Source organism: Hippopotamus amphibius, chromosome 1, assembly GCF_030028045.1.
Source record: "Hippopotamus amphibius kiboko isolate mHipAmp2 chromosome 1, mHipAmp2.hap2, whole genome shotgun sequence".
Taxonomy (NCBI): domain Eukaryota; kingdom Metazoa; phylum Chordata; class Mammalia; order Artiodactyla; family Hippopotamidae; genus Hippopotamus; species Hippopotamus amphibius.
Genome location: NC_080186.1, coordinates 111,528,694 through 111,555,886, shown reverse-complemented (window position 1 = coordinate 111,555,886; position 27,193 = coordinate 111,528,694). Strand labels below are relative to the sequence as shown.

Here is a 27,193-nt window from a genome sequence, read left to right as displayed (position 1 = left end):
CGCCCGCCGGCTCCTCAAAAGGCCCCTCGCCGGTCCTCCAATCTCCCAGCGAGAAGAAAGAAAGAGCGTCCCCGGAAACCACCGAAACGCTCGGGTAGAGTGGCACATGTTTTTCCCCTCTGTGGATCTTCCTCGGTGGCCGTGCTCCTACGCGAAAGGACCTTGGGCTCCCCCTCTGCCCCGGCGGCTAGCCGGAGCCGAACGAGGCCGCCGTCGGGAAGTCGGCGGCGTTAAGTTGCATTGACCCAGAGGTTAGTGGAAAATACGGTCTGAACAAGGCGGCCCTGTCTCTGGACCCAGGAACCCAGTCCGGGACCGGAACCTACGGGAAAGGAGTGAAGATGCAGGAGCCAGGCTCCTTGGAAATCCTTTTCGAGGATGGCAGAGGGTCTGGGGATGCGTCCCCAAAGACCTGTCGATGGGGATAGTGAGGCTGAAAGGCAGAGTCTTGGCTTCTGAGGAATTGGGAGAAATAAATGAACAAACCAGTGTTTGATAGCACTTGTAATAATAAGGAAGTGATTATGTAGTCAAGTATGTCTGTTTCTTTTTGGTCTACTTTGTAAAGGAATAGAAATTTCAGAATTAAATATTGCCCTGCCAACAACATACTTCATCTCCTATTTGAAACACGCTGTTGAGAAGCTATCATTTACCTCCTAGTTTATTTTGCAAAGTTGTCAGCCCCAATAGGCTGTGAATAGTGTCCTTAATTCTTTCAAACAATGAAATATAGAATCCAAGTCTGTGACAGATCAAAAAACCCATCTACACCCGACCTTTAAAGAAAACTAGAATCACACATGATCCGATAAAGATAAATTTCATAGTCTTGCAGTCTTTTTTTCTATGCATACGTTTGGGGGTATTTTCGCAATAATTGAACTTTCCTCTACATTTTGCTTTGTAACCTGCTTCTTTCACTTAATGAACAATTTTCTGCACTAATACATATTATACTTTCTTGTGAATGTTGGCATAGTATTCCATTGTATGAGTATACCATAACTTATTGAAATAATCACTTATGAGGTTGTTTCCAGAATATCAGTATTCTAAAGTGACACATTTTTATTATTCCCTGGAACAATATCCAAAACAAAAGTATTAGGTCAAAGATATGCAAGATTTTAAGGCTTTTGGTGTATCTACTGTCAAATTGCCCTCCAGAAAGTAGATGAATTTACACTCAACAGCTCTACTCCCAACATAAAAGAAGAACTTCCCATCGCACCGTCTTTTTGTTTTTTTTCCTAGCTCTGTGACTCCTCAGCACAATGACTCAAGCAGAAATTAAACTGTGTTCTTTGTTGCTGCAAGAGCATTTTGGAGAGATTGTAGAAAAAATTGGAGTCCATCTAATCAGAACTGGCAGCCAGCCACTACGAGTTACTGCCCATGACACAGGAACATCGCTGGATCAGGTATGTTTGGATCACATTAATTTGCTTTCATTTCATTAATTTCTTTTACCTACCTTTGAATATTGTTACTTCCCACCCCACAAAATAGAAAAGAGAGCAAAGTCTGCCCTAGGATCAGCATAGTGTTATCTGGGAGGGGAAAGAGGATGAGACATAGTGCCCAACGTTCTGCTTCTCAAAGTGTTCTGGCTCATTGTGGCTTTTTAGGCAAATCTTTGCTCCTCTTATGCCGTATGCTATACTTCATTTATTCATAATGAGTCTTAATTTTCAGTACTGTGTTTAAGGAATGAGAATAATAGAGAGGAAGTAAATTGTACTTTGGAAGATAAAGATCAGAAGACATATGAGCATCATAGCAAGGAATCTTCCTGATTTCTTCCATTGACGTTCAATTCTTATTAGCTATTCCAGTGGAGAGAGGGAAGTCACACAAAGATTCTAGCCATCTCCTGATGTTTAGGAAACTGTTGGACAAAAATTGCCGGTGATAATGAGCTGCATCATCAGATTTTTCTTCTCTTTCTTTTGTGTCCTCTCTAGGTTAAAAAAGCCCTTTGTGTTCTCATCCAGCATAACCTGGTGACGTATCAAGTGCACAAACGTGGTGTAGTGGAGTATGAAGCCCAGTGCAGCCGGGTGTTGCGAATGCTTAGGTATCCCCGGTATATCTATACTGCCAAAACACTGTACAGTGACACTGGAGAGCTGATTGTTGAGGAGCTGCTGTTGAATGGCAAAATGACAATGTCAGCTGTCGTGAAGAAAGTAGCAGATCGGCTTACAGAGACGATGGAGGGTCAGTACTATATTCACAGCTTTAGCAAAAGCATAGATTGGCTGGCTGCAAGAGAGGACCCTTAGGTATCTGAGGCCATCTCACTTGCCTCTTTCCTCCTGTCATACAGATGGCAAGACCATGGACTATGCTGAGGTCTCAAACACATTTGTGCGACTAGCAGACACACACTTCGTGCAGCGTTGCCCTTTGGTGCCTGCCACTGAGAATCCAGACCCTGGGCCACCGCCACCTGCCCCCACTCTTGTCATCAATGAAAAGGACATGTACCTGGTTCCTAAACTGAGCTTGATAGGTAAGGAATTTTGACTCCTAGATCTGTGACTTGTCCTAATTGTAGATTCTTCCTTAATGATTGTCAAATGAATGACTCAATCAATTAAGCCGTTACCAAGGATTTACTCTATGCCAGATCCTGTGGTATAAAGAGATGGAAAGACCATTGTGGTCCCTGCCCTTGTGGGGCTTAAGTCTAGTATAGGAGTCTTACATTAATCAAACAGCCTGATGGATATATAACTAACAAACTGTGATAAGTATTATGAAGTTAAAGTATGGGGTGTTATGAAAATATATAACAGGGGACCAGATTTATCGGGGGATTTGGGGCACATGCTTCTTTGAGAAAGTGGCATTTGAACTAAGATTTGAAGCAGAAGTAGGAGCCAACGGGTGAGGTAAGGTATGAAGGGGTACAGAGGATAAGCATTTTTGGCAAAGGGAATAGTATGTAGTGAGGAAAAATATAGGAATTTGAGGAAGTAAAGGAGATCAGTATCATTAAAGCACAGTGAGGAAAGGAAAGAGAGCCATAAGATAAGGTTAGAGAGATAGTCAGGGGCTAGATCATGCAAGACCTCACAGAGCACTTGTTCTTTATCCTAAGAGCAAAGGAAAACTACTGAAGGATTTTAAAGGAAGTGATATGATCCACTTTGCATTCTTACAATATGTTTCTGTCTGCAGAGAGGATGAGGCAAAGGTAAATGTAGACAAACCAGTGAAAAATTAGACTTAGGAGGGGTGAGGAAGACAGATAAATCAAGAATGACATCTGTGTGTCTGGCTTGCACATGTGGCAGGATGATGGTACCGTTCGCTGTGAAAGGAAACATTGGAACAGGAGCAGTTTGACAAAGAAAGACTGAATTTCTTCTTGAACATGTTGAGTTTCAGATGACTTCATCATTAACTTGAATTTCTTGTAGTTCCTCAGTCTCCTCAACATCTCTAACCTAGAGGCAGCTACAGATGTCTTTGGGATAGAGACACCTGCTGTCAACTTCGGTCATTTCCTGTCGTCATATGAGATGCAGCCTAACTGTGCAACTGTTTTGTTTGGTAGGGAAAGGTAAAAGGAGGAGATCATCCGACGAAGATGCTACTGGCGAGCCCAAGGCTAAGAGACCAAAACATACCACAGATAACAAAGAGGTAATGAGGCTTCTTGAGTAGGAGTCCTCACCCTGAGGCAAGCCAGAAAGAGCACTAAGATGATAAGCCCCGAAAGAGCTGAAAGGTCCTTGGGTCGAGAAGTAGCAGGATTATGAGCTTCATTAAATATTGGCCAGGGATAGACTAACAAAGTTAGTCATAACTTGTACAACTCCATGGATGCATTTCAGAGAGTCCACCTGTGCTATGTGCATTTTTCTATAGAGCACTCCATAGCTTTCTTCAGATTCGTCAGGGGAACCGTGACCCCAAAAGGTGAAAAAGCACTGCTCTGTGAAAAATGGGAAGAACAGTGCCAAAGGAACAAGATTAAAAGCAGAAAACCCAGTTATGCTTTTTTTATAGTGTCCACTATATGAAAAAGAAAAATGAGAACCAGTTAGGAGGCTACTGTAGTAATCCAGGTGAGTCGAGATTAGAGCCAGAAGTAAGGTCATGACAATCAGGATAAAGAAAAATAGAGCAGTGATTAATATAAAGAATAGATAGAACTTGGTAATTGGATAGTAGATGAGCAAGAGCAAGGGGTTAGGGCTGATATTCAAGTTTCTAGCTTAAGAAATTGCATTGGTTGTAATATAGTTAGCTGAAAACTTGAAAAGAATAGTTTTAAGGCACAGGTGGAAGTGTCAAGTAGGCAGCTGAGTCTATGCACCTGGAGCTTAATAGAGAGTTCTAGAAGTAAGTAGGAGATTTGGAATAGTTGAAACCTCGAGAGCAGATAGAATCACCAAAGTAGAATATGGAAAGTGAAAAGAAAAGAGGGCTATGGACAGAACCCTGGGGAACACCAGTATTTATAGATAGGCTCTGGAAAAGGAATCTGTGGGGACAGAGGAAGGGTAGCCAGGATGGTTGGGAGGGGCACCAAGAAAGAATGACATTGTAAAGTCCAAGGAGCCACATAGAGTTAAGGAGAAAATGTCCAACCGTGTCATATGCTTTAGAATGATCAAGTAGGATTAGAACTGGACAGTTTTCTCTGAACTTAGCAGTAAGTTCCTCGGGGACTTTGGCATTTCAGTATGATGGTGGCAATGGGTGGAGTAAATCCGTGCATGGGGATACAGCCGGGATGACCAACTCTTTGAGAAGCTCTGCTATGACAGAAGGGAAAAGGAAGGCAGTCATGATTCTGAAGGAGAATTCTTTTAGAGTAGAAGAGATATGGACAAAGTGAATGCTGATGGGAAGAAGCCAATAAAAAAGAGAGGCTGAAGATTTACAGGAAGAAAGGGAAAAGTAATTGACCCGAGTCCCTGAGTATGCAAGAGAAGGTGAGATCTAGTACACCAGTGTGGGCATTAATCTTAGGTAAAAGGAGGAACATTTTTCCACAATGGTAAAAGTAGGTAAAAACACAAATTTTTTAAAAACAAAGAAGTGTAGTGGGGAATGTGAGCACCACGTTGAATGAGTTCTGGCCTAATGGCTTCTATTTGCTCTCTGAAATAAGCAAGGTCATCTGCTGAGAAAGAGAAGGGAGGGGCAGATAGGAGATTTGAGGATACTAGAGAAGAGTTAAAATAGAGAAAGACTGGAGCTAAACTAAGAGAATCTGTTTGAAGTTGGGGGTTGTGAATTTGTCATTGTGGAGGCACTAAATCCATATGATTGAATGGTTTAGGAAAAGAAATGGTGAACAGTTAAATCCAAGCTCCTCTCTAGAAAACTCTTAATTGTTTCTAAATGTTTCTCTCTAATCCTTTTCTTCCTAATCCTTTTCTCTCTGATCCTTTTCTCCTCCTCAGCCCATTCCAGATGATGGAATTTATTGGCAGGCCAACCTTGACAGATTCCACCAGCACTTCCGTGACCAAGCCATTGTGAGCGCAGTTGCCAACAGGATGGACCAGGTGATATGTCAGTGGGTGGGACAGTGGCTATCAGAAACATTCACTTATTTACCAGATGTGGCCATTGGCATATAGCCAGAGCCAGCACAGCAGAGTGAATTCTGAATTCCAGTTCACTTTTCAAACCCAGACCAGCAGCGAGATCGTGCGGACCATGCTCCGGATGAGTGAGATTACCACTTCCTCTAGTGCCCCCTTCACCCAGCCATTGTCTTCCAACGAGGTGAGCTTCGTGTTCTTGTATTAGTTTACTGACAGACTCTTGGATATTATAATTATCGTACGTAGAGCTTGGGATTAGGTTGAGGTCTGAACCTTCAAAGAAGGGGTTTTTACTATTTGAGGTGGGATGGCGATTATCCTCAGGTGGTAGGTACTGAAATATTTGGTCTCTTGAGAATCCCACCTTTAAAAACCTAAGCCATTATCTTAGTCAAAGTATAAGTAATTCTTTTTTTACTTTCAATTTATTCTATTGAAGTACAGTTGATTTACAGTGTTAATTTCTGCTGTATAACAAAGTGATTCAGTTATACATATATATGCTTTTTCATATTCATTTCCATATTGGTTTATCACAGGATATTGAATATAGTTCCCTGTGCTCTACAGTAGGACCTTGTTGTTTATCCATTCTATATATAATAGTTTGCATCTGCTAATCCCAAACTCCCAATCTATTCCTCCCCTACCTGCCTCCCCCTTGGCAACCACAAGTCTGTTCTCTATGTCTATGAGTCTGTTTCTGTTTCATAGATAAGTTCATTTGTGTCGTATCTTGAATTCCATTTATATGATACCATATGGTATTTGTCTTTCTCTTTCTGACTTACTTCACTTATTATGATAATCTCCAGGTCCATCCATGGCTGAGTAGTATTTCATTATATATATATATCACAAGTTATTCTTAATTGTTCTAAGGATCCACTGTTTGGAATCTGAGCCTTGGCGCTCAGGACATTATTTGGCCCCTTATATTTGTTTTTTCCATATATTTTGTATATTTTTAAATTTGTTTTAAATAGTTTGTTTATTAAGTTTTGTTTATTGAAAAATTAATATTTAATATATCAAATGTTTTATTTATATTGTTTTGTAATTAAACTAATATTTATCCACATTACATATCATTATGTATTTATATATTATTTATTTTAAATTTTTTTAACTTACTATATAACACAATTTAAATACAAGTTTTTTTCTGATGACAAAAGTAATTACATGACCTGCATTCAAACAGCATAGAAATGTATAATTTTTTAAAGCTTATAGTTCCCCAAACTTTCAGGGATGGCAGGCATGTTCTGTATCTGCAGATGGTAGTTACATGAGTATATACAATTGTTAACACTCATCAAACTGAAGGCTTAAGATCTGTGCTTCTTGTATATACCATAACCCAGTTTAAATATATATATAGTTTTCCATAATCCCAGCCTCAGAGATCCTTGTCAGTAGTTTGGTACATATCTTTATTCAGACTTTTTTTTATGTATAGTCTCAGGTAAATGTAGGTGTATATATATTTTTTTAACAAAACAAAATGGGGTTATACTCTATGTACTGTACTAAACTTGCTTCTTTCATATGATAGTATATGTAAACCTTCTTTTCATGTCAGTATTTTTAGATCTGCCTCGTTCTTTATAATGGCCATATCATATTCCACTTAATGGCCATGCTGTACTTTATTTTAATGAATTCCTTATTATTGGACATGTGAATTATTTCTAGTGTTTTACTCTTACCAACAATGCTGCTGTATTTTTGGACATTTCTATACTTGTGATATCTAAAATTTAAACATCTTTATTTCAGCAATGTCAGCAATTCTAAGTTCCCAAACCCATTTTCACTGTCTCTTTTTCTCCCTAGATCTTCAGATCCCTACCTGTTGGCTATAACATCTCTAAGCAAGTTCTTGATCAGTATCTCACTCTGCTGGCAGATGATCCAGTAAGTCTTTTTCTTCTTTTTTCTGTTGTATTTACGATTAATTTCTGCCACTGATATCTGGTATCAGTCTTACGTAGCCTCATTCTCTACCTAGCCCGCACAGATAATTTCTCTACCATCGTCTGATAGGAAGGCTTCCTGCTGCAGACTCTTGGTCAGATTTACTCTTGCGGAAAAAGAATCACTGGACTTTCCATTTAGATAACACACGCTCTCTCTCTCTTTTTTTTTAATAGCTAGAGTTTGTTGGAAAGTCTGGCGACAGTGGTGGAGGAATGTATGTCATCAGTATCCTCATGGGTGGTTATTTCCTTACAGTCAGGCAGCCTGAACTATGAAACAGAATGGTGACTTAGAAAAGAAAAGATTTGATGATATTTAGTATACTAAGTCAGTTACAAAATTGAACTAAAACATTGATGATAAAGAAGTAAAAGGGAGTTTTAACTAACCAAATTTTACTTAAGCAAAACCCTGACTTAAGCACCTTAGTTAATTAAGGTTTTGAAATACATACCATAATTGAGACTACTGTGAAAAACAAAATAGCACTTAAATTTTAAATTAAAAGCTCGGGAATAAAACTAAGATCACAATGAGCAGGCCAAAACATTACGGAGTAACCTTAACCCTCTACATAAAGACCTACATAAGGCTCTAGGATCTCTAGCCACAGCCACTCTGGAGTCCGTCGTACAAGAGAGGTAAGGGGGTCACCCTTATTGAGGTTGGGGGTCAGATACTTCCTTTCCACACCCCATTTGAACAAGTGATTTGATTATTATATAAGCAACCGATACAGGCCCAGCTTAGCACATCTTGCCCCATTTTCCTCTGGACTGCCCTGGATCCCGTCTACTACTGCTCTTTAGCCTAAATACCCTACTGCTTAATTCCCAGTGATGCCAATTAACCAGCCTCCCTAAAGCTTATACTTACAAATGCAGGAACTGAGGCATTCAAATGAGTCCGCAGTTGGTGACTCTCTTATGATTAGTAGTGTTGTCATCAATCTGTGGAGTTACGAAGGAATTCTCTGGCGGCTGTTCCTCTGTGGTCCTGGCTCCACACATGGAAATCGAACAACCACCGTCTGTGACGAAGAGCTAAAGCTAATCTACATTGGCATGCCATTTGCTTCCTTTATTCCCTTCCAGATTTGGGTCTCGCTGTGCCAGAATATTCCGTCTAGTTTTACAAAAGAAACATCTGGAGCAGAAGCAAGTAGAAGACTTTGCAATGATTCCAGCAAAGGAAGCAAAGGATATGCTTTATAAGATGCTCTCAGAAAATTTCATATCACTCCAGGTAACAATGATTACCAATCAGCAGAGGTGACCTAGGATGAGAGAAACTCCTGAAGCAAACATCCTGAACCCCAAACAAACTGTACCCAGCTCTGAGACAGAAAAAAAAAAAAAAAGATGAATAAAGACATAGCACGCACTTGAAAGATAACTCTGGAGCTTTAACTGGCCTAGTAAAAAGAGGCATAGCCAAGAAATCACTCCAGAATCACCCTACCCTTTTTTCTTTAGCTCCTAGTCCCTGTGATTTGTCCTTTCCTTGAGCCCTAAGTTTATTATAGATTAAATCTATCAAGAGCATCTATTGGATCCTCACTACATGCAGAGCCATGTAGTACACCCTATGAGGAATGGATTTTGGAGTCAGAATCACAGCTCTGCCTCTTACCCAGTTGCACTGAGGAAATTACCTACCATCTTTTTTCCCATCTACAAAATGGTGATGGTTGGTGGTAACAGAGATAATATGGTTTGTTATAAAGATCACATACGATCTGCCTGGCACAGAAGAGTTGCTCAGTAACTGTTAAGTGCCTCCTCGTTATTCCCCACTCAGGATGTTGACAGTCAAATAGAAAAAACAAGGTAGCCCAACCCTCCATGTGGCTGATTGTGCCATAAACACAGATGCTGTATGACTGGGGAAGAGGGAAGAGTAAGTGAAAGGGCTGAGTAGCTCCAGGCAGGACAGGTATTTACTTTGCCAGTTCTGAAGAAAAGTATAATGTCTCTTATTTTTCTTTATATGGACAAACAGGAAATCCCCAAAACGCCAGACCATGCCCCATCCAGGACCTTCTATTTATACGCCGTGAACATCCTGTCAGCTGCCCGAATGTTGCTGCACAGGTGCTACAAGGTAACTGCTCCCCATCCCCGCCACAGAGATGTCTCACCCTCGTGCCCCCTTTAGCCGTTTTGTCTGAGCTACTTGAATAGAACTGTGTGCATTTCTTGTCTTCTTCTCCCCTCAGAGCGTAGCCAACTTGATAGAAAGGAGGCAGTTTGAAACCAAAGAAAACAAGTGAGTAATATTTTCAATTGGGTAATTACATTTTTCAAGGCTGTGGGGAAATTTCCTGTAGAAGTGGAAACCAATTAGAGGCAATAACCAATCCGGTTGCATTGAATTATTGGCTTAGGTTGGCATAATCATGTATTACTATACACTTCTAATATGTCCCCAGTGAAATAATTTTGCAGATTAAATTTATAAGCAACATATAATCTGGCACCAAACTTTAAGTACAAATGAGAGGCAGCAAGAGTTTCAGGAGTGAAGTCACATTTCTAATTAAGCATGTAGAGAACGTCCTTAGAGAGTGACATTATCCACTTTGACCAGGAACATGGTAAAAGGGGGAGTTTTGCCCCAGGGCTATGGGATAAAAGAATCTCCAAGGCTAGGGGACATGCCTCAGAGTTGTGTTTGTCTGACAGGCGTCTACTGGAAAAGTCTCAGAGGGTAGAAGCCATCATTGCATCTATGCAGGCTACAGGTGCAGAGGAGGCACAGCTACAAGAAATAGAGGAGATGATCACAGCCCCTGAACGCCAGCAGCTAGAGACCCTGAAACGTAATGTCAACAAGTAAGCCTCATAAACTTCAAACCTGTGTTTCAAAAACCTTCAAGACAAATCCCTCTCGATATCCTGCTACCCCTCCAACTTAACATGAGCAAACCGAAACTCACTCTCTTCTTCCCCAACTCCATTAACAGAATTTAATCCACCTATTTTCCTAAGCTGAAGACTCTGAAGACATTCTCAGCTTCTCCTCCCTCACCACCCCCCACACACACACATTTTCCTTCTCCCTCTCTTCCTCTCTCCCTCTCTCCCTTCCCCGCCCCTCCATGTTCACCAAGCCTGCTGATTTTACTTCAACAATGTGTCCCAAATCTGGCCTTTCATCTTGCTCCCCAGGCCCTCCTCACCTCTTTCCCAGACCTTTGCAGTCACCTCCCCCATCAAACCATTTCTTATAATGCTTTCAAAGTTAGTATCTTTGAAGTGATTGACAGTATCACTCTTCTACTTTAAATGCTTTATTGATTCCTTATTTACAGTGTAAAGACCAGACTCCTTGGCATAATATATAAGGCCTTTCACAGTCTCATAGCAGCCTGTCTCTTCATCCTTATTTTCTTTCACTCCTCACCATTGACCTTCATAGGGATTGCTTTGAATCTGTAGATCACTGTGGGGAGAAGCGCTGTCTTAATGATACTAAATCTTCCAACCCATGAGCATGGACGGTCTTTCCATTTACTTAGATCTTCCATAGTCTCTTTCAATGGGTTTTGTCATTTTCAGTATTCAAGTCTTACACTTTTTTGTTAAATTTATTCCTAAGCATTTATTCTTTTTTGATGCTGTTTTAGTGTTTTCTTAAATTTCATTTTGGAATTGTTCATCGCTAGTGTATAGAAAATGAACTGATTTTTGTGTCTTGATTTTATATCCTGCAACTTTGCTAAAATTCATGTATTACCTGTGGTAGGTTTTTTGTGGATCCTTTGAGATTTTTCTGCATATAGGGTCATGTCATCTGTGAATTAGAAATAACTTTACTTCTTCCTTTTCAATCTGGATGCCTTTTATTTGTTTTTCCTGCCTAATTTCCAGACTAGAACTTCCCGTAAAATGTTGAATGGAAGTGAAAAGCAGACATCCTTGTCTTGTTCCTGATCATAGAGGGAAAGCTTTCAGTCTTTCAGCACTAAGTATGATGCTAGGTGTGGGTTTTTCAAAAGATGGCTTTTATCAGGTTAAGTGTTCCCTTCTATTCCTAATCACTTTAAGCCTCAGCCACTGTCAGCTTCTATTTTAAAACACACTAGGTCCTTTTACACCTGTGCCTTTAATATGTGCTGTCTTTCTCCTCATTGCAAGTTAGACTGTGACTTCTCCTGGGACACAGGCCTTATCTTTTGAATCCTCTGCAGTTTCCACAGTACCTGGCACGTAAGAGATGCTCAGTAAATGGGAGAATGATCTATTGGTTCTCTTGCTTTCCACCCAGTTCTTTCAGCGGTAACCAAGCAATTCTCCATGACCACACCCAGTCCAGTCTCTTATCTTAAATATGCTAATGAATGTTCTGTTTGGGCAAATGCTTTCACTTTTTCACTCAGGTTGGATGCCTGTGAGATCCAGGTGGATGAAACCATCTTCCTGCTGGAGTCATACATCGAGAGCACCATGAAGAGACAATGACCCACAAAAAGAGTCTTCCTCAAAAGATCTGAGGGGATTGGAAGGGAAAATAAAGGAGGTGTCTAGATGCATTCTTTGCAGTAGGATAAGTTCCAGATTCTTGTACTGAAACCCTCTCTTTATCCCTACCACCCGAAATACACCAGAAAGAGTTTGACATATTTTTTTAAGTTTGCTGACCCTGTTTTAGAACCATCACTATATTCTACCCTCATCAAGTCTTGGCAGGGGAAAGAACCTTGAATCAACTAGAGTAACCATCTATCAGATGCATCAGTTCCCACCAAGAAGTCAGCTAAGGCTGTGTTTGAACATCCCTGACAATGAGAAAAACTTCTTCATAAGCTGTTCATTCTGTTTACAAAAGGCTACACCATTCTTTACTTTGTTAAACTGTAATCTTAAACACACACACACACACAGTGTAGGGAATGTGAAAGACTGCCACAGAGGGAAGATAAAAGCTGTTTGCAGGGCTAGCAGGTGGACTGGCCCAAGCAGTCAGGCTAGAATCTATGGGTAAAAGTCACATTTGCCAGCTCCGGGTTTCTAACACATCTGAAATTATGTATGTGAAACACTTAGCACAATGCCTGGCATATTCTAAGCACTCAATAAATCACTGCCTTCCTCTTCACCATTGTTCCTAAAAACTGACGATTCTAACTTCTCTTTCTTAGTACCATGGGTAGATGACTAATCTAGTTGACATAATTTGTCCCAGCAGTTAGGTGTTGTTTTACAATCTGTTCATTTTCCTCTTACCAATGTTAGTTCTATTTCATTAAACATTTGAATGCCAATTAATTGCCAGTCACTATACTAGATATAATATACAAAGATAAAACAATACTATCTCTGCCTTCAAGACATTTACCATCATTTACTGAGCACCGGTTATGTGCCCAGTACTGGATCAGGCTTTGTGGATGCAAAGGTGAATAGCCTTGAGCATACAGCCTAGTGGAAGGAGACAAATAAGTACAAGGAAGTGTTGGGCTATAGTGGGAAAGTATCATGTACAGAGGCAATGGGCAAAAGGGTCAGGGAGGAAAGGGAACATAGAGAAAGAGACACAATCTGTATTTTGAAAGATGGGGATTTGCCAGGTGGAAGGGAGAAAGGATCCCAGAGGGAAGCACAGCCTGTTTCTTGGGGGAACTGAGAATAGGATATGACTAAAAAACAGGGCATATACATCCTGCCAGAATTGATAGGCAGGGGTGGGTCCTTCCTTAAGCTGTGTTAAGTAACTTATCTTGAGAGCAATGGGAAGCAAAATGAGATTTGTATTTTGGAAGGATCACTCTGGCCACACTGTAGAGAATGAATTGGTGGAGGCAGGGCTATTTAGAAACTTGTAATAATATCTCAGGCAGAATATGAGGAAGGCTTGAACTGGGCAATGGAGGCTGGAGAGTGACATGGATTTGAGAAGGTTTAAGGAGGTAGAATCTACTGCACTTGGTTGCCATTTGAGTGGAAAGAAAGAAAGGGAAGGTGGGACTTCCCTGGTGGTCATTGTTAAGAATCCACCTTCCAATGCAGGGGACAAGGGTTCAATCCCTGGTCCGGGAACTAAGATCCTACATGCCAGGGCAACTAAGCCTGGGCCGCAACTACCGAACCCTTGGGCCACAACAAAGAGCACCCCAAAGGAAGATGCCACCTGCTGTAACGAAGATCCAAGGCAAGCAAAAAGAAAGGGGGGAAGGAAGGGAAACGAAAAGGAAGATGTCAAAAATGTTTCCTGGGTGAAAAAAAAAAAAAGAAAACAAAAATGTTTCCTGGGTGTCAAAATGTTTCCTGGGTGTCTGGCGAAGAGACAGATGTAATTAACTAGTTCGAGGTGTTACCTGCTATAACAGGTGTGCAGAGTGCCATGGAGGAGTGCTTATAGTTCCACCCATGGCTGGTGGGAGATGACACGTTGAGTCCAGAAATGACTAAGTCTGGGGATCATTTTCCTAAACAGAAGATGGGAAGAAAAGAGGAGCTGAGGATTTAGAGGTGTTCCCCTTTGTCGTTTGCTTATTACACTCCTGGATCATCCCCAGGTGTCATGCCTAAATTCCCCTGGGGACGTTCCGGAAGCCAGGCTTCCTTCGGCCCTGGCGGAAGGCTCCGCGGGGAAGCGCCGCTGGGCCGCCAGGGGGCGCCGGGCGGGCCGCAGCGACCGCGGAGCCGCGTCATGGCGGCGGCGCCGGTGCTGTTGCTCGTGTCCGGGCGCGCGCAGTCGGTGAGCTTCGCGCAGAGCGTGTGTGGCCTGCTGGGCGCCGGGCCGGGGCTCGGACCATGGCCCACGCACTGCAGCTTCAAGCGGGCACAACTCGTCCTCTCGGACAGGCCATTCCCAGGCGCGTCGGCCAGGCTTCCGCTCCAGGTCGGGAAGGGGGGGACGCGGCGGGGGAGTGCAGGGCCGAAGGTGGGGTCTGGGATCCGGTGCGAGCTGGAGGCGAGAGGCCTGGGGGCCAGTCGCCTGCCTCGGCCTCCTCCCCCATCGCCGTGTCGCCCAGTTTTTGAAAGCCCCGCCCCGCTTCTGAGATGTTAACCCCAGCGGCTCCCTCTCGCCAGCGACCCCTTTTCTGCCCTTTTGCGGCCCTGGACCAGCAGCCCAGGGCTCCTGGGGCCGAGCTGCCCACGAATCGAGGTGTGGATCTGGGTGTGGCGATCCTTCTGCAGTCCAGCGATCAGACTGTCTTGTTGACCCGAAGGACCCGCACCCTCAACGTGTCCCCCAACCTCTGGGTACCCCCAGGTGAGCGACCTGAGGTCAGGGCCCTAAGTCCAGGAAAGAAATCTGCCCTTTACCCAACAGTGCTGTTCCCAGTCTCAGAATGACAGAGAAGTAGGCCCAGAACTGTGGTATCAATAGGTCCCATAATCACAAGGGGCTACACCTGCATCTGTGCCCACCGGAGGAGGGGGCAGTGTAAATAGTGAGTGGGGGGGTCCCTGACCAGGAACACCACCATTCACCTACTGGTCCCACTGTTGTTGCAGGTGGGCATGTGGAACCTGATGAAGAGGTAGCCAATCCATTGACCCAACCTGCACCCTGCCCTGAAGGAGGGACCACCTTGGGTGTAGGCTGAGGGAAGGAGAAACACAGGACTTGGAGGCGTCAGGCAGTGGCCTCTCTGACCTCCTGCCCTCTCACTCCCAGCTGCTGGATGCGGGGCTTCGAGAGCTTTGGGAGGAGAGTGGACTACAGCTGCCCCAGGGCCAGTTCTCTTGGGTCCCTCTGGGGTTATGGGAGGTGAGACAGGGACCTGGGAGAGGTTCCTTCCTATTTAACCAAAAGCCCTTAACAGCTTGTAACCCACCAAAGCCCACAGAACAGCCATAACTTGCCTTGACCACAGGGGAAACGATGGAGTGTGGGTGGTTTGCAGTCCCCAACCCCACAACCCTTACCCATGTCCCTCCTGCACCATTTCTACTCTCCACTTCCTCAGCTGCATTTATAGTCTCAAAAATGGACAGGAAGTTCTCATTTTTTTCTGTTTTCTTCTCTCAGTCTGCCTATCCTCCCAGGCTGAGCTGGGGTCTCCCCAAATACCATCACATCATTCTCTATCTACTTGTCATCTCCCAGGAGTCACAGCAGCAGCTGCAGGTAGGGCTGGCAGTACATGAAGGAAATGGAGCTTAGGAGGCCCAGACTGGTTCCAACTCTGACTAAGGTGGGAGAGGGGGAAGGTTAGAGATAACCAAAAACTCCAGTAGCCTCTCCCCCTGTCCCTGGCCCAAGTCTCTCCACTCCACCTGTGGGTAGGCTGTGATATGAACAGGTCTTCTGAGACAGGCCATGACTAAGGGATCAACATGTCTGGCCCCAGGCCCGGATCCAACCAAACCCAAGTGAGGTGAGTGCCCACATGTGGCTGGGACCAGATGTAGCAGCTGCAGTAGCTGCCACAGAGGATGGGACAGAGACACCCAGACATCTTCCCCAGGACCTACCGCCTTCTGTCCTGTAAGTAGGAGCTTCTCCCTAACCCTCCAACACACCAACACATACACATTGAGAAGTTCATCTTCTGTCTCTAACTCGGGAGGAAGTTTTGTGTTGTGGGGGAGATTCGGGGAGGGAGTTGGTCAATGGATACCAAAGAGTACATGAGATCAGACACCGCTCGTGATACTCCAAGGGCTCCTGTCCAGCCGGCTAGTGCTGAAGACTGGGTTTCAGTCCCACTCTCTCATGGGGGCAAGTCACTTAACCCTCCTTTCTGTAAAATGAGCTTAACACCCACCCACCCCTTTCCTGTGGTGGTTGGGAGGATCAGATGACCTAATGGATATGGAAGTGGGCTAAGCCACCAGGCACAGCCCAGACAGGAGCTGTCATTCTGCAGTGCAGTGGAACTAGCAGAGGAGGGAGGAGCTCGACCTCTGGCCCTGCCCACGTCCACACTGCTGCGAACGACCCCCGCCACGGCAGACAGCAAAGAGAGGGTCAGCACTGGGACCAAGTTTGCCCTCAGGCTCTGGCTGCAACATCTAGGCAGGTAAGGATGAGGAAGGACTTAAGGACTCCACAGTGTTGGGCTGAATGGTCTAGTGTTTATATGGGCATAGAGCAAGGAAAGGCAGAAAGAACAACTGCCCTTGGAAATCATCAGTGTGACACCCCTACCATGTGGAAGTGGAGCTCACTTGGACCCAGGACCCACAAGGGAAGAACAGAACACAGATCCCCTCCTCCTCCCAAACCAGGGATCTGAAAAGCAAGGTGCTTAATCTCCTCCCCAGCCCACCTCCGTGACACTCACAGAACATTCACAACCTTTATTATGGGTAAGAACTTTGCTACAACTGTGGGAATAAAAAGTAAAATTACAACATAGATCCTAGGCCCTAGAGGAGCCTGAAAAGGGAGACTGGAGAGAGCACAAGGGTGCTCCCACCTCCCAGGAAAGGTGCTGAATGAGCCAGACCTAACCACAGGACTGTGGGCCTTTAGAAGTTCAGGCCCCAGGCTGGTCAGCATAAGCATGTTGTGAACTTAAATATATAAATAGAAACCCAGGCGACTGGCCGAGCCCTTCTCCCAAACCCCTGGGGATCGGGGCTAAGGCCTTATCTTCTCCTCAGTCACTCTGGGAAGCAGGAGACAGGGAAAGTCATCTTTGGAGTATTTTGGTTTTTCTTGTTTACGCACAAAAAGTCTGCAACCCAAAATAGAGTTCTCTGTCCATGTGTCTGCCTAGCTCAGTTACTCCACCTGTCTGTTTGGCCAAAGAGAACGGAATGGACATGAAGAGACAATGGATATGGGGAAGGAACAGAGTTGGCTTTGGGGAATGGGAGGGGGTATCTGGGGGATGAGAAAGGCCCCTTCCCCACAAGGCTTTAGACAGTCAAGGCTGAGGATTCAGCCCTTTCCCCAACTCACACCCCTTCCCACTTGCCTCCCACTGCCTAGGTTAACAGACCCAAAGGAATGTGCTGGACATCAGCATTTCCAAAAACAGACCCCAAATGTCCTTAAAAAGAGGTTAAATATTAACCCTTTGGGTGCTAGCCTTGTCAGGCAGAGATAAGGCCAAAAACAGGTGTCCATGAAGATCTTTCTGGCCTTTGACCAAAGGCCCCCTGAGGGGTCAGAGTAGCCAGGGGTCCAGACTCCACAGCATACTTGCTCAGTGTTGGGAGGCAGTGAAGGTTCCATAATCCAGGGGACTCAGTCCAGGGAAATGATGTCTGACCGACAGCCAGTCAAAGAGGGACCTGAGGGCAGGGGTCCTCCATGCCCCTCCCTTAAGGTCCCTCCAGGGGCCACAATGCTACTGACACGGCCAGGAGGGGGTGCTGGAGTGGTGCTGCGGTGAGAGCTCCCCAACGTGGGGGCTAGTGGGCCCAGGAAGTGGGACGGGGTCCCTCGGTACTGGAAGAAGTGGCCCAGGGCATCCTGTTCATCTAGCGAGGTGATGACGGAGGGACCATAGTGCTGGGAGGAACCAAGAGCATGGTTTAAGATTTTATCCTGACTCTACCCGCTTCCCAGTCACTCATCTCAGAAATATCATATGGGATAAATAAACCTCTGAGGACCCCAAAGTATTCTCTGAGAAGTGGGAGAGCCTCCCTCTGACTCCTTCCCCTACTTCCTCACACCCACCCCTCTTCTCTGCCTTGGGACAGCCCCACCAGCTTGCTAGGTTCTCGGCCCTGTGGGCGTCTGAAATGTGTGGAATGTCCGGCTGGGGCAGTCATGGTGCTCAAGTGCACGTGGGCGGGGGGGGGGGCCAGGCGGGGATGTGATGAGCACAGAACTACACTAAAAACTCTGAAGACAGAACAGTAAGTAACAGGGGACAGAGGAAGACATGGGTGAGACTCTGAGGAAGTCCCAGTGCAGCCTAGGAGGGAAATAAACGGCCTGTACTGCCCCCCTTCCTCCATGGAGAAGCAGGTTTAGGTCCCTGGGGAAAATGAGAGTGAGGGAGCCCATCAGTGCCTAGAAAGGAAGCTTCAGAGATCTGAGATGGAAAAGGGACCACTTACCTGGCTCTCGGTCTGAAGGAAAGAAAATAAATCTAAACCTGGTAGGAAAAGAAAAATTAAAATCAACCTCCTATCTGACCCCTTCACCACACACACACACACACACACACACACACACACACACACACACACACACACACACACACTCTCAAAGAAGTTCCTTGGATTGTGGCCCTTTGCAAAACAGACAAAAAGCTTTGAAAAGGAGCAAGGGTTGTGAGCTGGTCTGGGGGAGGATGTGGCAGTGCAGGACCCCACCCTGTGATCAGTGTCATACCTTGTATGTCAGCCCCCAGTGGGAAGGCAGGTGGGTACTCGTGTAGTGGGAGACTGGACAGGAAATCCCCGCCCAGCGTGCCCATAGCAGGGCTCCGTAGCACCGAAGACGGCTGGTGACCAGATGTCAGGACTCTGTGAGGAGAGAGAAGGAATCACAGATGCCCTCACCCAGCTAAGCTAAGCCTCCCAAGTCCCATCTCTGCCCCAGAGTTTGCCCAGAGATGAGAAAGCATTCTGGACTTCTTCTTCTTCTGTCCCTCCTGCTACATTCAGCCTATTTCCTCATACCCTTTGCTTCCAGGTAGAGCCGGGATAGCGGCTGAGGTGACAGGACAGTGCTTCTTCGTCGGGGGTAGGTCCTCCTCATCTGATGAGCTTTCTATTGTCAAGTCAATAACTTCAACCTTCTTCTTATTCTCTGATGGATTGCCCTCTTGGACTGGGCTATACTGGAGGCCTGTGGTAAGAAGACTGTGTCTCAGAGAAGAGGCCATACAAGACTTAGCTCAACTGGAGGACAGGGGGTCACTCACCATCCAGCCCATACCCTGGCGGGGGGCAAACCTCAGATGCCTCCTTCTTAGGTTTCATTGGGCACCAGGATCCATCTTCCATGAACTGGATCTCATCACAATCCGAGCAGGAATTAAGAATCTCCATGAATAAACTGGGGGGCGAGGAGGGGGGAGAGATGGGAACTCATGTGGCTGGGAGATGGCTGGAACAGTAGCCAGGGAGTTCTGAGACTCCCTTCCTGAACCTCAGTTTCCTCATCTGTAAATTAGGGATGTTATCCACCCTCCAGACCTCTCTGAGTCACTGGAATCAAATAAAGTAATGGGTATAAAAGAGCTTTGAAAATTTTAAATGCTAAGTTTTGAAACACATTCTAAGCATCTGTTTCAAGTAGTACTAGGGACAAAACAGAAGGAGCAGAGATACAGAACTTTATAAACCACCGCAAAAAGAGGCACTGGGAACAAGAACCATAATATAGGCTCTGGAAGCAGGTTAGGACTCGCTAGATCAAAAAAACTTTATTGCTGTGTTCAGTAAGAGGTCAGGTAATTGTTCGATAGAACAGTTTGATACACTGGATCTGCCACTTACTAACAATATAACTTTGAGCAAGATACTCAATCTCTCTAGGCTTCAGCTTCCTCACCTGTAGTGACGGTACCTCTCTCACAGGGTTATTGGCATCTCATAGGAGTCAATGAGATCAGGCATGCAAAGTACTCGGCACAGTGTGTAGTAAGTTCTCAATGTTGGAGAGGTAAATAGGTCAGATAGATAGATAATATTTATATAAAAGAGACAGGTAGGTTTAGAGTTGGGCTTCATGGGAGGGGAAGTAAGTTACAGATATATATTTATATATGGGGGCGGGGGGCGGTCCTAGTGGATGTCCTAGGTAAACGGAAGCTGAATGCAGAATGCCCCTACCCATCAATGATAAGAGATTCATAGGGAGCCTTCTTGTCACACACAGGACATGTCCACGTTGGCTTCTTCTCATTCATCTGTAGATAAAGGGCAGCATCGAAGCTCTGCAGGTGGGCGCAGGTGAGGGCACGACAAGGGACAGTCAAGCGCATCTTCCCTAGCTGAGGAGAAACAAGTTCTCTGGTCAGAGTCCCCGTGTCCCAGAAAGCCTCACTCTAATAGCCCTAGGAACCCTCATCTGACTCCGGAGGTTTAACCCACCCTTCCTCCCCCTTCTCTTCTCCCGCGTACCCACCGGGCACATGAGTGACACCCGCAGACTCGTAGTGGCCACCTCACTGTCCGGGTCAGCGGTCAACTTCTCCTTGACTGAAACAAGAATGGGGCCAGAGCCATGGGGTCAGCAAGGCTGGAGAGAAGCCCAGCAGGTGGTGAGACCAGAAGCAGATGGCTCTGGCTGAGAGGCGGCTGGGTAGAAAGCCTTTTTGGGGATGGGATGTCACATGGGGATGGTCTGGGATCTGCATTATGAAGGCTAGATGACAGGGAGAGATTTCCACATCCCTGAAGATGCTTAAATACAGCTGGGTGACACTTTGGCAGAGATGACCTAGAGGGAATTGAAGCATCACAAAGAGGGTTAGAGTAGATGACACCTAAAGCCTCTTTCTTGTCTGGAGAACCCACATTCCAACAGGACTGGAGATAGGGTCTGTGAGGTGCAAAGCAGGTGTGTAATTGGAAATGCACGGTGGTCACTCAGTGCCTGGAGTGGCCCCACTTCTCAGCCATAAAGATTGGTAAGAGGGGTACAGCGAGGGTTGGAGTTCATGTGAGAGGTAAGTTGTCACAGGAGGGGTGTGAGTTTAATTATAAAGGCTGGAGGGCCAGAAAGAACTAGAGCCGGGTCAGAGTGAAGAGGGACAGGATGTTACTCACTCAGTGCCCGGGAGTGGTCTGGATTCCGGATGCCCTTTGCTCTGAGTTTTTGTAGAAGGGTCCCTGCAGTCAGCTGCCTCACCAGGTACACGGACAAGGAGTAATTCTACTTGGAGGTTGTGGGGGAGACAATTAGCCTCTGCTTCGTACACGACCACCACCTCCACCCCTCCTTTGTCACATGAGGGCCAGAGACAGCAGAGAGACCCATAAAGAGAAGATGTTTCCCCAGCCCCAGACACTGGATGATTCCCTCTCACTCCCTGCAGACTTTTCCAGGCTCCCCGCCTCAGCCAAGCTCACCCGTCCAAACTCAGACGACCAGTTGACCACGATGGTGTTGGGAACAGTGGCTGAGAGTCGAGCCAGGGGTGTGATGTTGATGGGGCGGCTGGGCCTCTTGGGCTCAGCCCCATTCTTGGTAGGAGGAAGGTAACCCTGGGGGAGGGAGAGAGGGACTGGTCAAGACATCTTGCCTTAGGTTACTCACCTTCTGGAGAAAAGGTCAGCTCACTCCCTGAGATGAGTGAGATGGGGGCCCATTCAGTGTCTCAAAACACGGGAGCGCTATCTAGGGTTGGGAGTGGGGTTCATCCCTGGGGAAAAACGAGAGCTTATTCGTTGACCAAATAAAGAGGAACCTGCTCACTGAATTCTTGAAGAGAAAGAGTAGGGATACCCTACTTCTAACCCTCAGCTCTGGGGTCATCGCTTCTGAGAATCACTTCTGAACCTTTGAGTTGAAATAATGTCCCTCCTCTGGGCTCTGAGAGAACCCTTGTTCAGCCCTATCTTAGTACTCTCTAGATTATATTGATTCAGTCAATAAACTGAGCACCTACTATGTGTCAGGCATGCCTCTTTCATAATAGATGTAACATTTAGGGACTAAAACAGGGAAGGGGTTACCGCCAGAAGAAGGGAAGAGCGTTTACCGGCAGGGGGCACAGTTTCCCATTGACCTTGACAAAAAGGTTGGGGGGGAAGTAATCCTCCTGGGGGCAGCTGGTCTCACAGAGACAGAACCTGGTAAGAGATGAGAGAAGATGAAAGGGTGGGAGGCAGTTACTTGAACAGAACCTGGCATAGAGAGGCAGGCAACCTCAGAAAATCAGTCATGGATATCTGCAGCCTTCAGCTTCCAAACAAGAATCCCAGGGCTGAGGTGGAGGTGGCAAAGCAGGGACATCTCCTAACAGTGACTGTCAAACCCTTACTTCATTCCCACCCGCCACGGGAGCCCTGCGGGGAAGGAGGATCAACTCACCGTAGCTGCACCTGTATGGTATAATCACATTTGGCTCCTGGCAGAACCTCTCTGGAACAGGGAGGGAGGAGAGATGTCAGTATGTGGCCCCAAACAGACAGAGACACAAAGTTAGATGTCCAGCAGATACAGAAGGGACATACAAGAGAATGAGGGACAAAGCAGGTGCAGGAGGATGGAGAGGAAGGAGGGCAGGGCAGAAGAGAAGAAAGTCAGAGGGCAGAGTCTAAGGGTAACCACCCAAGGTTGAGGTGGGGACTGAAGGAGATGTACCTGGATGTGAGGATCTGCTGCACTTGCTGGGGGGTGAGGGCAAAAGTGAAGTGCGCTTCTTCAAACCGCTGGCTAGAAGTGGATGCTGAGGACACAAAGGGGCAGTTATTCCCAAGCCCATGCACAGGCAGCCACAGAAGTTGCCCCTATTCCAGGCTGCTGATCCCACAGGACTAAAGCCTAAGAAAGGCTTGGGGAAGAGGCATGGAGTCCAGGAAAACCCAGGGACCACAAAGAGCCATACCGAGGGTGGTGGGCCGGATGAGCTCCCCGTAGATTTCATAGAAGGGCAATGGTTTCATGGTGACATCAGGGTGCACGGGCTGGGGCAGAGGGGGGTGCATGTCCACTTCACGCTTGGGGCCCAGCAGGGTGCCGGGGGCCAAGAGGGCTGGGGGGATGGGAGCTAGAGGACCAGGAGAGCCTACAGGAGGGGTGCCAGGGGGCAGAGAGAGCAGAGAAAGATCAGAGGGCCCCAGGGTCTTCCGGGGAAAGCGTCGGCGGTAAAGCTCTTTGATCTTCATCTGGACGCTGGGGGCACAGCTGGATTTGAGGAGGTGTAAGGCCTTGGCCAGGAGCTCGTGCTTCCGTCCACTTTTGTTCCGGCCAGCAAAGCCGAGGAGCACCTGGAGCTCAGACACCCGGAAACTCATCACCATGTGCTGTGGAGACCAGAGAAGCTTGAGAATCCTACCTTGGACAGGCCTGTCCTGCCAAAGACACTTGGGCTGAGGTGGACAATGCACTTTCCCCTCCAGCACTGATCAGAAAGATGCTTTTCAGCCAGTGGATTACTGCCAGACAGCCAACCTGGCCAAAAGGACATCTAAGTCCATTTTAACAATCCTCAGGTCACCTCGCCACTACCCACCAGGCTTGAGCAACCCTAGCTCCCCATGCCTGGCAGGTGAGGGCAGGGTGCAGGCAGCAGACAGCATGCCACCCAAAGCACATCTCTGAGTCCACTACAGCCTTTTCCCTCCGTCCCTGCCTTGATCCTGCACCCTCCTGTAAGCTGCTTATCTCCTCTCCTGCTCTTTCTCAGACTCTCAGATCCATCCCAGCTCCTGGGAAGAGGATAGGAGACAAGGAGAAGGAGGGGGAGAAGAGGATTCAGGTCAGACAGCCCCACGGGGAAGAAAGGGGCCAGGTGGCTGGCGGATTGTGTCCCAAGGCCCACCCCTCCCAACACCTCCATCTACCTCAGCTATTTTCCCCAAGCCTTTGAAGCTTTTGTGGCCAGGGTTTTCAGGTGAGGGTTCAATGCTCATAACTCCCCCAAATCCTTTCTCAGTGTCATTTACACAACCACTCTGCCCTCAGTCCTATTTTTCTGGGAGAGAAACAGGACCAAAACTTGGGGTGAGGGGTTAACAGCGAATTGTGGAGTCCAGGTATCCTTCTTGTTTACCTGTTTACTCCATCTGCCAGGAACTAATATGCTGCTTCTCTCCTACCCAGAGAAAATAAGTGATCCTCCCCCTCCTCTACAGGGGTGGAAGAGAGAAGGGGAAAGCTCTGAAACAGAGGCCCTGGGAGAATGAGATGGCGAGCAGCCCCTGAGCCAGGGTGCAAGAACTGCATGCTCTCCTAGGCAGCTGCACCCAGCAACTAGACCTCAGGCCTTCCCAAGACTGTGGCTCCATTTCAAAAGGCAGAATAAAGCCAGTAGACAGGGGGATGAACCCCATGAGTTTTAAAGGTTCTGCGAGATGTCCTCGGATATGGTAATCCTCGAGTCTCTGGTAGTGGGAAGCTCTCTTCTTAAAGGACGTCCTTCGGTGAATTTCTAGGAGTCCCTGCTATGGGCAGGCCTTTCTAGCCCTTCACAATTCTTCCCCTCATAGGAGGCATTATGGCTTTGGGCCCTTTTTGAGGAATATGCTCCTCTACTTTTCTCCCCATTCTTATTTCCTCTGTCCTGTCTTTACTTCTCCACTAGCTTTGTCAAGAACTTCTCCCTTTCTATCCCATAGTTTCACACTCCTCTATCTCTGCCCAAAGATACCTACTCATTAAAGCAGGACCTTCCTCTCAGCCTCCAGGATGCTTCTGCCCCACCCCTCGATCTATCCCTGCACAGCCCCGCCCCCTAGATCTCAGCCGCCTACTGGTACTTCCCAAGGCTCAGATCCCAAGAGCAGCCCCAAAGCCTCTATCCTCTCAGCGGCTTTCCCTCGAGAAGCCTTCCCGTAATCTGCCCCCCAGTCCCATCCCAACATCTGCCCCCTACTGTCGCATCTCTGGGCCTTGGTCGACTCGCCCCCTTTGCCTGTACAGCAGCTTTCCCTCCTTGCCCTACCCCTGCATCTGCCCCTACTACCAAATCCGACTTCTACCCCGCGTCCCCGCCCCCTGCGCCTCGGCCCCCAACAGCTGCAATTCCCCTCGGCCCCACCCCTGCATCTGCCCCGCGGCCCCGCCCCCGGAGCCTGCCGCAGCCCCTTCCTCGCCCAGAGTCACTTCTCACCATCCCCAGCAGCCAGTCCCCACCACGTCTCCGGCCCCCACCCGAGCCCTCAGCACCCAGTCTCGGCCGCTTCCCAGACTCGGCGTACAGCCGGGCTCGGTCCAGATGGGGATGGGGGAGGGGGCCGGTACCTTTAATTCGCCCAGCTCCGCCATCTTGAGACATCGCAGGCGCCCGAGCCCGAGCCCGAGCTCAGGCCCAGGGACCGGCGCACAACTCTCCACCCCGGCGCCGGCCGCAAATGCCGCCTGCTCCGCCCCGTCCGGCCCCCTACACCTCCCCTTCCCGGCCCCGCCCGCCGGGGTTCGGACCCAGCCTCAGCCCCTCCCTCCACAGCCCGACCCAGCCCCTGCACGTCTTTGGCCGGTGTGCCAGACCGGTGGACCCGGAGGGGGCGTACCGCCCGAAGGATCGCGGGGTCCCCGGGCGAATGGGAGAGGAGGTGGACCCGAAGTACCTGGGGAGGGGGCTTTGCCACGCCGGAGTTGGGAAGGGATGAGCTTTTAGGGAGCCAAAGATACTTGGAATATGGAGGGAAAGTACTGAGAAGGACTAAATCTCAGAGAAATGGGGGAGGGGGTAGCGAAGTTGGAGCAAATACCCTCATCTCCCTATCTACAAGTTTAACCAGCTAAATTCAAGAGTTCTACCCACTCGGGAAATGGGTGAGATCTGATCCATTTTAGGGACGCTATGGAGTCGTGAATAGTTCAAGAAGGCTATTCTCAATTCTTCACCCCTCCCCCTCCCCCTCCTCCCCCCCCCCACCCCGTTACATTGTATCTCGTGGTCCGGCGGTAGGACTCAAACTCGTCAGCAAAAAAGTTTGGTGCGGAGAGTGGGACTTACCAGCACAGTTGCAGGGAGCGGGGAGGGGGCTCGGGAAGCTCGGAGGGTGGGCTGGGGAGGTGGGGGGAGGGGGCCCGGCGCCGCTCCTGCAGTCTGCACGGCTGGAGGTCGGTCCGGCAGCTGGACGCTGCAGCCGCAGCTCCGCCCGGGCGGGAGCTCCGCCCGGCCCAGTGCTGGGCCTGGGGCCGCCCCCTCCTGGGTAAGCCCGCCAGGACCGCGGGAGAAGTGGGGAGGAGGTGGAGCCTGAGGCCGGAGAGGGAGGGACTCAGAGCCGGCGCAGGAGAGATTAACTCCTCCAGAAAGTGGATCAAGAGAAAAGTTCTGATAGCTCACCATTCTCACTGCCGCTCTGACCCCTTGGAAGCTCGAGTATGCGTTTGGGTGGAAGAATGCTGCAGATAAGACGGTGTGGACCAGGAATCTGACCACATAAAGAGGTTCCTACTTAGAGTGAGCCTCTCTCCCTAGGGGAAAGAAAACATGGACTGCTAAAATCCAAAGTGTACCTGAACCCTAATTCTACCTGTGGTCTCCTATCCCTTACCTCAGATAAACTGTCACCAGAGACCCCACAGCTTTGGTGTAAGTGAAAGTGAACAGAGGATAGATTTTCTCACCCAAAAAGGGCACCTTTCTGCCACTCTCTGAACTGCCTGCTCTCCTTCCTCCAAAGCCGTAGACCTCCCAGAGGCCCCATTCTCAACTAAGCTAATAACTCGCAGGCGGGTCACTTGAAAGTACCAACTTGAGAGCAGTTTACCCAAACTAGGTACTGGAAAGATTCATAGCATTTTATACTTAGTTGGCTGGGAACTAAGTGATAATGTCATTTGTTCGATAAATATTTGAATGCTGTTCAAAGATTGTTAGGTGATGAGGACATAAAAGTCCTTGCAGGAGTTCTCAGTCTAGCAGCAGCAAGATGGTTAAACCAATAATTGGCATACAAAAAGAATGCTTTAATAAATAATATACGTAATCTTCTCATTTAGCTTAAACTTTCAGGATAATCCTTCCCATGAGACCCCACAGCTGTAAGACTGAAGGTGCCAGCATACCACATCCCCAGGTACATATCAAACTGGACCATGCCCAACTACTTTGTGGATTTTGTCCCTAGTTGGGATGTCTACTC

General features: G+C 47.4%; 3 protein-coding genes across 6 annotated transcripts; 2 read left to right on the top strand and 1 right to left on the bottom strand.

The window, feature by feature from the left end:
- The first annotated feature begins 112 nt into the window (after window positions 1-112).
- Window positions 113-12,102, top strand: POLR3C (RNA polymerase III subunit C). The gene is made up of 15 exons (XM_057721403.1): window positions 113-251; window positions 1,258-1,424; window positions 1,968-2,223; window positions 2,333-2,518; window positions 3,569-3,657; window positions 5,430-5,534; window positions 5,665-5,757; window positions 7,416-7,496; window positions 7,733-7,784; window positions 8,140-8,200; window positions 8,654-8,804; window positions 9,561-9,662; window positions 9,778-9,827; window positions 10,244-10,393; window positions 11,941-12,102. The coding sequence occupies exons 2-15, from the start codon at window positions 1,278-1,280 to the stop codon at window positions 12,020-12,022; spliced, it is 1,605 nt and encodes a 534-aa protein (XP_057577386.1). The 5' UTR covers window positions 113-251; window positions 1,258-1,277; the 3' UTR covers window positions 12,023-12,102.
- Window positions 12,103-14,205: 2,103 nt separating this feature from the next.
- NUDT17 (nudix hydrolase 17) lies at window positions 14,206-19,682 on the top strand. 2 transcript variants are annotated; one of them, XM_057721379.1, is made up of 8 exons: window positions 14,206-14,405; window positions 14,597-14,780; window positions 15,026-15,051; window positions 15,189-15,281; window positions 15,543-15,641; window positions 15,865-16,001; window positions 16,384-16,536; window positions 19,116-19,682. In XM_057721379.1, the coding sequence occupies exons 1-8, from the start codon at window positions 14,214-14,216 to the stop codon at window positions 19,117-19,119; spliced, it is 888 nt and encodes a 295-aa protein (XP_057577362.1). In that variant the 5' UTR covers window positions 14,206-14,213; the 3' UTR covers window positions 19,120-19,682. The 2 variants fall into 2 exon arrangements, with proteins under 2 accessions (XP_057577362.1, XP_057577371.1); XM_057721388.1 differs by lacking the exon at window positions 19,116-19,682 and adding an exon at window positions 16,651-16,821.
- PIAS3 (protein inhibitor of activated STAT 3) lies at window positions 16,802-26,507 on the bottom strand. 3 transcript variants are annotated; one of them, XM_057721361.1, is made up of 14 exons: window positions 26,392-26,507; window positions 22,984-23,401; window positions 22,740-22,824; window positions 22,467-22,517; window positions 22,135-22,225; window positions 21,503-21,637; window positions 21,200-21,305; window positions 20,556-20,629; window positions 20,261-20,421; window positions 19,348-19,481; window positions 19,103-19,271; window positions 18,813-18,946; window positions 18,536-18,573; window positions 16,802-17,978 (listed from the first exon to the last, which is right to left on the bottom strand). In XM_057721361.1, the coding sequence occupies exons 1-14, from the start codon at window positions 26,392-26,394 to the stop codon at window positions 17,712-17,714; spliced, it is 1,866 nt and encodes a 621-aa protein (XP_057577344.1). In that variant the 5' UTR covers window positions 26,395-26,507; the 3' UTR covers window positions 16,802-17,711. The 3 variants fall into 3 exon arrangements, with proteins under 3 accessions (XP_057577344.1, XP_057577348.1, XP_057577340.1); XM_057721365.1 differs by lacking the exon at window positions 26,392-26,507 and adding an exon at window positions 26,059-26,304; XM_057721357.1 differs by lacking the exon at window positions 26,392-26,507 and adding an exon at window positions 25,341-25,923.
- Between the last annotated feature and the right edge of the window lie 686 nt (window positions 26,508-27,193).